Below are 11,059 nucleotides of genomic sequence, written 5' to 3' on the forward strand. Positions count from 1 at the left end.
AGGACGCAGGGTGGAGAAAAGGGGTTGGGGAGGAAAAATGGAGAAAGGAAAGGGGTCGGTCGACGGTGGGGGAGAGCAGATCACGGCGCCGGTTTTAGTGGGATCACGGAGCCGGCGCCGGCGCCGGTGGAGAGAGAATTTGGGTGGAGGGAGAATGGGGTGGAGCCGTGGAGGGAAAATGGGTTTGGGGGGAATTTTTTTGGGGTGGGGGGGGAAGACGATCGTGTTTTGTTTTTATTATTTTTTTTATTTTAAAAAAAAAACAGAGGTTACGACGTGGCACATGCCACGTCAGCGGCGTGCGTTACTGTTCATGCACGCCGCGTAACCTGTATCATTACTCTTTTTGAGAAGGCGGTAGCGATGAGGCATAATGTGGGGGGCATGGGGAAGGAGAAGAAGCTGCAAGTTTTCGATTTATTGAGATGTAAAGCAAGGGGGTTTTGTGGAATAAACCCGGGTGGTAGGGGAAGAGAAGTGAATGAAAAAGGGGAGCCAATCATAAGGCTAACTTTGCTAATGAGGAGAGGTTCAAGATCATTTAAGAATGTGAGCGCTGTGATTGACATATTTGCAAGGGAGTGTGCGAGGGTGGAGGGATGCCTGTTGAAGGTAGCTCAGTCAAAAGATCTAAGCTTCTACGACCAGGTTTGTGGCCTCTTCTATATATGTTGCCTCATGCATTTCTTGCAATTTTCATTTTGTCCCTTTAGTTGTAGAGAACTTACAACGCATTAATGGTCATCAGAAATCAGAGAAAATGGTCATCAGAAATCCGTTGGTTTTCAAAGAATTGGAGATACTCTAATACTTAAATTAGTAAAGATTGTCTGAGAAAAATGAATCGGGAATGGGAAGCAAAGTGAGTATGTTCAAAGTCATTCATCTATACGTTAGGAAATCTTTTGAAATTGGGTTCCAATTGAAAGACTTCCTAAAATATACATTCTTGGCGTAGACAGTTTTACTTCTAGACTTTCAAACGTTGACTCGTCAACAGACTTCTCTCTGTCTGTCTGTCTATCTCAGCCTCACTGGCCCTGGGTCTGGGGGCAACAGTATAAATTGCACACCTTTGAGCATTTGAGTTTCATTGCTGAATTGCTTTTGTCAATCCAAAAAAACTCAACAAGTCTGTCTTACCAAGTCTTTACGAAGATTCTTTAAGACTTGGTAATTCTTTTTCAATTTAAATTTCATTCTTTTATGGTTAGGATATATAGGACAATAATTAAATGAACTTTTTGCATTCTGAATACCTAAATTTGAGCTAAAACTCGATTTTGGAATGACCACCCCAGTTGTCTTTTTGAGTTTAATTGTGCTTATCAGCAGTTTGTTTGAGTTGATTAGAAAACTTACACTTTTTGCAGCTTAGGCTTTCGGAACCCAATATGAGTTTGAGGCTTTAGGATGGGAAATACAGAGTACTGGAAACAAGCTGCTCAAAGCCTCAAACTCATATTGGGTTCCGAAAGCCTAAGCTGCAAAAAGTGTAAGTTTTCTAATCAACTCAAACAAACTGCTGATAAGCACAATTAAACTCAAAAAGACAACTGGGGTGGCTATTCCAAAATCGAGTTTTAGCTCAAATTTAGGTATTCAGAATTCAAAAAGTTCATTTAATTATTGTCCTATATATCCTAACCATAAAAGAAAGAAATTTAAATTGAAAAAGAATTACCAAGTCTTAAAGGATCTCGGTAAGGACTTGGCAAGGCAGACTTGTTGAGTTTCTCTAGATTGGCAAAAGCAATTCAGCAATGAAACTCAAATGCTCAAAGGTATGCAATTTATATTGTTGCCTCTAGACCCAGGGCCAGTGAGACTGAGAGAGAGAGAGAGAGAGGAGTCTGTTGACGAGTCAACGTTTGAAAGTTTAGAAGTAAAGTTGTCTACGCCAAGAATGTATATTTTAGGAAGTCTTTCAACTGGAACCCAGTTTCAAAAGATTTCCTAACGTATAGATGAATGACTTTGAACATACTCACTTTGCTTCTCATTCCCGATTCATTTTTCTCAGACAACCTTTAATAATTCAAGTATCGGAGTATCCCCAGTTCTTTGGAAACCGACGGATTTCTGATGACCATTTTCTCTGATTTCTGATGGCCATTAATATGTTGTAAGTTCTCTAGAACTTAAAGGGACAAAATGAAAATTGCAAGAGGCAACATATATAGAAGAGGCCACAAACCTGGTCACAGAAGCTTAGATCTTCTGACTGAGCTACCTTCAACAGGCATCCCTCGCACACTCTCCTGCAAATATGTCGATCACAGCGCTCACATTCTTAAATGATCTTGAACCTGTCCTCATTAGCAAAGTTAGCCTTATGATTGGCTCCCCTTTTTCATTCACTTCTCTTCCCCTACCACCCGGGTTTATTCCACAAAACCCCCTTCACATCTCAATAAATCGAAAACCTGCAGCTTCTTCTCCTTCCCCATGCCCCCCACATTATGCCTCATCACTACCGCCTTCTCAAAAAACAGTATGCCCCATCTCCTTTCTTGAATTCTTCCACTGCAACTTCCCCAAAGTTTGCTTGCATTAGGTTCTGAAGCCATGATCCTATTCTACCCCTGAGCTCTCCCCAATGGTACAGCACCCATTTTGTTGGCCCTATGCACCCATTCTTCATGGACCAACCAACGAATGGAGCCATAGCAGTCACCCCATGCCATAAATTTACATAATCATAGTAAGTGTCCGACACGAAGGCCAAGCCCTTCATGTACACTGCTGATTCTGGAAGACTCTCTGGCCATGCCAAGGCATTTGAATTTTTGGTGCCGTCTCCTGTGTTGCGACCCTTGATGCACAGAAGCCTTCCCATGGATGCTTGTGAAGGGAAGTAGAGGTACTCTGCTTCTTTATCCTCGTGGGTGTCGTTCAAGGAGCTCATGCACCAAGTGTTCCCTGTCATAGCAGTTGCAGCAAATCTGAGGTCTTTCAAAGGAAGGAAAGTAACCGAGTCTCGGAGCTTTGAGGTTAGAATGTCGGTTTTGTCGGGCTGACTAGGATTTGGGTTGGCATCATCAAGTACCATTCCTCTCCATTTATTGAAGAAAACCCATGATGCAGTAGAGGATGAAGATGAAGAATCATCGAAAGGGGAGGTTTCTGTACGGGAAAGGATGAGAACCAGAAGCAGTAAAAGGACCCATATGATGAGTTTGGTTGAGAAGAAGTCACACTCGCCCTATATATGGGTCAAAAGCTTTGCGGGTACTTTCCTCCAACACCATCTCGCTCGAGATGAGTTGACATGCGAGAGTTCAGAGTATTTTCATGATTTATATGATAGAAGTTCTAGTCTCGAGATTGATCTCATTTTATTTTGGATATAAATTTCTCCAAAAAAGAAATTTCCAGCCAATATTTTAGGCTTTAGCAGAGCAGCGGATGCCGAATCTCCTTGGTGTCGTGTGTACAACTCGCATTAGGGGTGGTTTTGATACACAGAACTGATCTACAACTGATGTTGATAAGATATAATAAGATTATATATAAGCCAAATATCGAATTCTTTACCTTGTCAGCGTTGGTGGGAGAAAACATTATTTATGAAGTTGTGTTGAGCGATCCACCATTAACGGCAGTTGACTTTGAATAGAGCAAATTAAACAATGTCCAGTGGATGAGAGACAAGGCAATAAAAATGCTCTGAAAATCCAGAAGCCACTAAACAGTAAAGAAACGTAAGAGAAGACAAAATATCACAACTAGAAAGAGCCAGAAATTCCTTACTTCGAAAAGCCCCACGTTTCTTTTCTTTAAGGAGATAATATTCTACAATTTTCTAACAAATATTTACAAGAAGGGCCAGTATTTGCCCATTTCTGCAAGTGTGGGGGGGATGTCAAATCATAGAACGCTAATGATTCTATTTACACATTAGTTGTGTCAGTAGATCATATTAGAACCATTATTAGGTCAAAATAGCAAACACCAAAATAAAGAATAGAAATGAGATCTCAAGCTACAAATTATCCGGTCACCATCTTGATCTGGAAAGTCAACTTGTAATCATCATTTGCACCAATTCAAGCTCATCTCAAATCCACATAATGAAAAGAGTGGAGAAAGTGATATTGGTGGAGTCAGTCTTGTCGGTAGGATCAAAAAGCTCTGCAGAGATTGTTAGCCTTCATGTTAGATGAACCATGCTGCTCTATTGGACCTGTAGTACCACACACTCTACTCCTCTTTGGTCCAGAAATCCTAACATGTGAGACTGCAGTGGCTAGGGCATCGACTAAACCCAAGTCATCCTGATCCTCTGACTTGCAACTTTCAGATAATGAACCAGGGCTTGAATCCTGGCTGAGAGAGCCGCTGAGTATCCTGTTTCCATCTGACTTTAATCCAGGTGCAACCACATGTTGCCGGTTAGGTGCTCCGATATGGTTCTTCAATTTCGATCTAAGGGGTAGAGTCTTGGGCGTGCACTCTGTGTAGAACAATAACCATGGATGCCCTGAAGCAACACCGATTCGAATCTCAATTAGATAGAAGAATTACATCCCCAGAAATCAGTCGTCATTTAGTCTAAGAGCAGATCAGGATTACAAAGGAAACACACAAACACGGCCTGCTCAATTGTGCTAAAAGGTTAAAAGGAAACAAGCAAACAAAGAAAAGAATAAAATAGGCCAGTGCAAGCAGATATAATATGACCTTCAGTGATTGACAGACCAGCAACGTGTGTCAAAATAAAGGGACAGGTTCACCGTGAAAACATTTTAACGCAACACAGCATCTGAATGCAAAACTTACAAGATTAGGCAATATTTTGTAGAATATTTAAGTATGCAGGGTCAAAAGGGGAGCAGATACAGAAGTTAGCATAGTCCTAATTAAAAGTTTCCTTGCCATTAGTGGAGTAAGGAATTTCTCGCTAGTGGTATAGATTCTTACTTAATACTTCATCTGCAGTTATCCTTGCCGAAACATCCCTCGTCAGCATTCTACCAAGAAGATCTTGAGCAAATTTAGATATCAACTTCCATTCCCCACTGTGGAAATCAAGCTCGACATTCTTAATCGCCTCAAAAATCGCTTCTTTGGAATCTCCACGAAAGGGAAGAGCACCGACCAAGAGAGCATGGAGGAGAACACCAGCACTCCAAATATCGACCTTCTCAGAATATTTTCCTAACAAAACTTCTGGGGCAACATAAGCAGGACTTCCAGCCAATCCGGTCAAGCTCTGGCCTGCAGTATAATAATTTTCTCATTTCATAAGTAGGCTGACAGTTTTCACAGATAACCAACAATCTACAAGAAAGATGCTAACGACTTAGTTACATTTAAAGAGGGAAAAGTGTAATGAAAGCCAAGCAGGAACATAGAACACAGGACCAATATCAGATATGGTAATAAAAAAAAGGGTTGGCATACAACGGTATATATAAAAGCAGTTGAGAAATAATTAAAAGAGAAAATCCAACAAAATGATGGCAGATGGTTGACAATGATTTCACTAAAGATGCAAGCTCATTACTAGTGGTTAATATCCTCTAGAAATTCTCATCCCTTTGCTAAGGCATGCAATAACAAGACCCTTTGACATGCAAACCCACAAGCTTAGTCACAGATATCAAGTTTCAAAATATAACCAGGAACATGGTACTACCAGCAAGTATAGAAAAATAAAATCATGCACTGCCAATTTAACGAGACATTTTTTTAAAATGATCACCAATATCATGAAACATGATAGAAATATCCACCTGCAAAGACTCGAAACATGATTATGTGTTTTATATAATTTTTTGATTATCTCCAACCAATAAAATACACATGCATACATGCACGCACACGCAAACACACAGAGTATATAGGGACAGCTTGGGTTGACTCCTCCATTGGTCTCTTTACATACCAAATATGAAAACTAACCCTCTTGACTTTTTTAAGTTAAAAAGTAATTCAAGTTATAGTAGTAATTATTGAAATGGTTATTCAGATAAAGATAGGCACCCTTTTCCACAAAGTTCTGTCTGGAGGAAATGAAAGAACCCCTTCACTTCTGATCTTCTGCATTTGATTGTTCCATGCAATGTTTCTGAAACAGACACAACTTTGGCCCCCCACATTCAGCTACCTACATGTTGTCTGGGAGTATGCATGATGGTTGTCTGATATGCCTATGGAAAAGGAATGAAAATACAGTTTCAAGGATCAATAAATTCGAGAGGCCTAATCCTAAGTCCTCCACTTTAGACTTCCCCTTAAGACACTCCTCTTCCTTTGCTGCTTCACTTGCAATCTTGGGTTTCCCACTTCCAAATGAATGGAAGCCTAATTAATCAAGTTTGAACTGCTTTGCTGCCCCTTTTCCAGGGAGACAGATGACTGGCTACAGGATGACCATTGTTTTCTAGTTTGAATTTTAACAAATAAAATTTTCAAGTCTAAGTCTAAGTCTTATCTAACCTAATTCCTAAATTAAAGAATACGATATTAAGGGTTCATTTTCCTAGCATACATTGATCATCCTTCGTCCAATACATTATTTTTCAATATAAGGATGTCTAGTTGACATCAGAATAGAAATCAGAATTAAATGTAAGGATGCATAGATGGCAGTTCAACTTAATGGAACTGTGATAAAAGACATAGAAACACTTCCTAGGAGCATCCTTCATCAAACTTCCATATTTGATTCTGATTCTTAATCAGATGTCAAATAGACATAGTAATTGGCCCTGTAGAGCATATACATACGCTCGTTCTGATAGAATTTTTTTTTTAAAAAAAAAAAAAAAAAAAAAAAAGAATCATTTCTCAATTAGGTATAATCAGTCATTATAGAAAAATGCTCAGCAGGATTCCTTTTAGAAGCTAAATTGATACGATCCATTTGGCTTTTTTTCATTTGTTGTGGTCTTGTCACAGCTGGCAGATCAGGCGATGCATGATCAGCGCCACCCTTTTCGACGAATCTTTCCACTTTTGGACTCCTCTGTCACCCTTGGTCTAGTTTATCCGATCTTTGTAACAAGCCCTTCTCGAACAACACATAAAAGAACTTCTTTTATAAGAAAATGAAGAAAATGGGCTGATGTTTTCTCCTCTATATACCATGGTGAAACACTTACCACGCTCAACATCAAATCATTCTCCTATGATCCAGATTGACAAAGGTGTGCCTTTTCATCAGTCTTCATTCAATTGTCGGAGCATGTAGATTAAACACAGAAGCGTAATACTTAGTTTAATCAAACAGCAACAGAAAGGTACAAGCTGGGGGTATCACTCCCTGCTCTCTTGGTTAATCTATATCATTTATCTATTAAAATGATGTATCCTTCGCCCGACCCTCAACCTCTGTATTTTCATGTGCTTGGAATATTTGTTGCTGCTCTAAACATGCATTTAAAACATTTTTATTGCGCAAGAAGCATTCAAAAACATTCAAACACTAAACTCGTGGTGCTACTGAGTCAGGTGAAGAAATTACAATAAAAAAGGGAACAAAATAGACAATTCATAAGTAACATTCTGTGTAGCAGGTATTCAGAACTAACCATTAGAAATTCTCGTGGCCAGGCCAAAATCAGCTAGCTTTATCTTTCCCAATGTAGTGAGCAGAATATTCTCAGGCTTAATATCTCTATGCACAACTCCCATATCATGACAATACTTTATCACTAACATCACTTCCTTGAATATATTGGCCGCACGGTGCTCTGAATACTGAACTTCTTGGACCATCTGATTGATCAAACATCCCCCAGAGCACAACTCCATCACAAGATGAAAACAGTCAGACTCCTCGTACACAGCCTGCAATGTTACAACCCCGGGATGACCAGACAAGTGCTGCATTATCTCTACCTCCCTATGAACTGTTTCCTCCCCCTTCCGCAAAGTCTTGCATGCATATTCCACTCCACTAACCCTAGACCGACACATCCAAACTGATCCAAATTTGCCTTTCCCAATTGTGGCACCTGAAATGTAATCATCCTCAATCTTATTCTTCCGACCCATTTGGGTAGCAACATCTATACACCCTATCTTTCTCTTGAGACCTCTCCCAGGTGGGACCAAAGAGGAAGTCCCACACGGCGGAGCAGTGGCAATGCCCGCAAGCCTATTTTTACAAGAAATAACGGATTCAGTATCGGCATCTTCTTTACACCTCTTGTTCAGCCTTGTATAATCTTCTAGCGAATAATGAGAGGTGAAATACGATGGTGGCGAATCATGGGTTGGTGTTAAAGTGGCTGGTGAGCTCGCATCTGCTTCGCTTCCTTTCCTCTTCTTCCTCATCAAATCAGATAAACTGATAATATCATACCCTCTATTTTGCTGCTCAGAAAACATTTAAAAACGAAAAAAAAAAAATTATTCGAATAATAATAAAATATCGTCATACACTACCCAAAATTTCCAAGAAGAAGATTCAAAACCCAGTAAAATGAAATTTTCAGCTCTCTAGGAAAACGAAAAGCGATGAATTACACAAAATATGATTTCTTTGCATTTGTCGCACCAATATACAATTGATGTCAGATTAATCTTCAAATACTAGGAAAAGAAATTGAGGGTCATTAAAGAATTAAGGAAAAAGAGTTAACCTTTGCGCCAAGACAATGCCCCCGACTTCGAGATATCAGATTGTTGGGTACACAGAAAGAGATCCAAAAGCTATGAACAAGGATTGTTAGAGAAAATTGGAAACGAAAATTGGCCTATCCGTATCAAATCGGGAGGAATTAGGATCGGAACAGAAACCCTAGAAAAAAAGATTAGGAACAGAAGTCTTAATTTCTACGTATCAAATAATTAGATAGAGGTGGGTTTGGGCTTTTGCCTGTTTTCGCCTAAACCACGCACGTGTCTTAGCAAAAATATCTGACTCTGACCCTGACCCTGACCCTGAGGGCCTGAAACCTTTTTGTGTTGGAGATTATAACCCGGGTGCAGTAACACGGGGGATTCGGTGTGGGCTCGGAATCTGTAACGTCGATTTCTTGAGATGCGCGGATATCGGAGAGATCTTGGGATTTGCGCCGATGTTTGTTGGTCTGAGATACCGACATAAGACTATTTTGACACATGTGATGATTGAAGAGACGTGTGCGACAGCGTTGCAGGCGCACTTAGATCTGTTTCTTTTTCCCTTTTTCTATTGGTTGGGTAATCTTTTAAAATTCTTTGATTGCATTTAAGGAAATAAAATCATATTTAATAGTAGCTTTTTCCAAACAAATAGCGTTTCTTTTTTTTCTTTTTTTTTTTTAAAAAATATATATAAGGACAGAGATTTCTTCTAAATTAGTTGGAGAAATTTTTTTCAGATCAGGTTATAAAAGCAGAGTAATGCTATAAGTCTTTCTAGAGTTTTTTTAGAGTCATCTCAAATGTGATATGACTTTTAAAATCATTAATAGATCAAAGTTTAATACATTACATCGCAAATTCAACTATAATTTTAAAAGTTACATCACATTTGAGATGACTCTAAGATGATTCTAAAAAGACTCATAATATTTCTCATAAAAGTAACATGTGTCAATTTTTTTAATAGCATGTGAGATGCATATGAGTTTTTAGTAAAATTTATTTCAACTTTATCTCTACTATTAAAAAAAGTATATTTATCTTAAATGTTTAAATGATACGTGTTCAAATAATACATGTCATTTTTATATATTGAATTCGAGGAAATTCTTCCATCCCGAGAGGAAAACTCTGTCCTAAATGTAATCATGACTTACAACAACTATTTCAAAAATGTTGTAATCTCCAAAACAAAATTTTATAATAATCAACCTTTTTTATTTTTATAGAAAGACGTATTTTGTGTCATTTTTTTACAAATTTTTTTTGTTCATCTTAAAATTAAAAAATTAAATTACCACTGAATTTGTATAACTCAAATGTGGATCCGGCATATTTAATGATAAATTTGTGTATCTCTTATATGGAGATGGACAACAAATGTGCAAGAAAATTAATTTAACCATTTCTTTCTAATCAATACAAATGATGACCATTAAGAAGTAAATAGACAAATAACTACTATTATGCTCTTATTCACCCTGTATTTTGCTTAAATAAAATTGTTATTCATCCTTTCAATTTGAGAGGCCATTAGTAATTTAGTAGTCCATTATTACTACTATCATATATTAGGTTTAATAACCAAAGATTTATGATTATATCCCTATCATATAATTAGAATGATTTAACTGTAGTGCCCCAGAATTTTCAAAGCTATTTAAATAGATTATTCTGATAATGATGTTATTTTAATATCCATTGTAGCTAAGGATTTTAATTCTTGGGAAATTTATGAGAGTGGTAATTAGAGAATGGTAATTGGTGAAATAATAGGATAGCAAATGGAAGGTAGAATAGTATAGGGTAGGTAGAATAGTAAATAGTAGGTATAATAGTATTTGGTGGGTGAAATAGTAAATGAATGGTAGAATTGTAAATTGAAGGTAGAATAGTATTTGATTTTCTCCTATAAATAGAGCTCTTCTCCTTCACAATTTTCACCACTCATCTCCTCTCCCATCTCTTGCATATATTCTTCCTTCTTCCACTTTTTACTCGGTCTTTCTTCTTTCTAAGAGTGTTTACTCAGAACAGAGAGAGAAAGGGCGAGACCAAGCGCTACAAGAAAGAAAGAACACAAGAGATAGCGGACTTTAGAAAGTAGTTTCAAAAGATATACTAGTGGTGTTAGTCATATTGGAGCAACTAGATTCCTTCATACCACTTCTAGCTTCAGTCTAGAGGTAAGTAAATTCACTACCCCTTCTAAAATTACTTCATGTCATGCTATTTATATATTCTTGTATTAAATTGTAATGATTATTCTATTTACGTATTATGAAGTTATGTTGCATGCATGAAGGATTTCTAAAAGAATTATCTAGAAAGTTTCTATTTATTTAAACGCTTTCTAAGTACAACAAGTTTATATTTGAAAAGGTTTCCATTTTGAGAAAAGAAAGTTGAGAAATGATGATGATTATAAGAAAGAAAAAAAAGATGATAAACCCTCCTACATGTTGCCCTAAGATGCATC

General features: G+C 37.8%; 2 protein-coding genes across 2 annotated transcripts; both read right to left on the reverse strand.

Moving 5' to 3' along the window:
• Window positions 1-2,473: 2,473 nt before the first annotated feature.
• LOC132191025 (uncharacterized) lies at window positions 2,474-3,052 on the reverse strand. The gene has a single exon (XM_059606044.1). The coding sequence runs from the start codon at window positions 3,050-3,052 to the stop codon at window positions 2,474-2,476; it is 579 nt and encodes a 192-aa protein (XP_059462027.1).
• A 668-nt stretch (window positions 3,053-3,720) lies between these two features.
• On the reverse strand, window positions 3,721-8,840 carry LOC132189867 (serine/threonine-protein kinase PEPKR2). The gene is made up of 4 exons (XM_059604684.1): window positions 8,595-8,840; window positions 7,539-8,325; window positions 4,924-5,220; window positions 3,721-4,483 (listed from the first exon to the last, which is right to left on the reverse strand). The coding sequence occupies exons 2-4, from the start codon at window positions 8,284-8,286 to the stop codon at window positions 4,125-4,127; spliced, it is 1,404 nt and encodes a 467-aa protein (XP_059460667.1). The 5' UTR covers window positions 8,287-8,325; window positions 8,595-8,840; the 3' UTR covers window positions 3,721-4,124.
• Window positions 8,841-11,059: the final 2,219 nt, after the last annotated feature.

The sequence above is a fragment of the Corylus avellana genome, chromosome ca8 (genome assembly GCF_901000735.1).
Source record: "Corylus avellana chromosome ca8, CavTom2PMs-1.0".
In the NCBI taxonomy this organism is placed as follows: domain Eukaryota; kingdom Viridiplantae; phylum Streptophyta; class Magnoliopsida; order Fagales; family Betulaceae; genus Corylus; species Corylus avellana.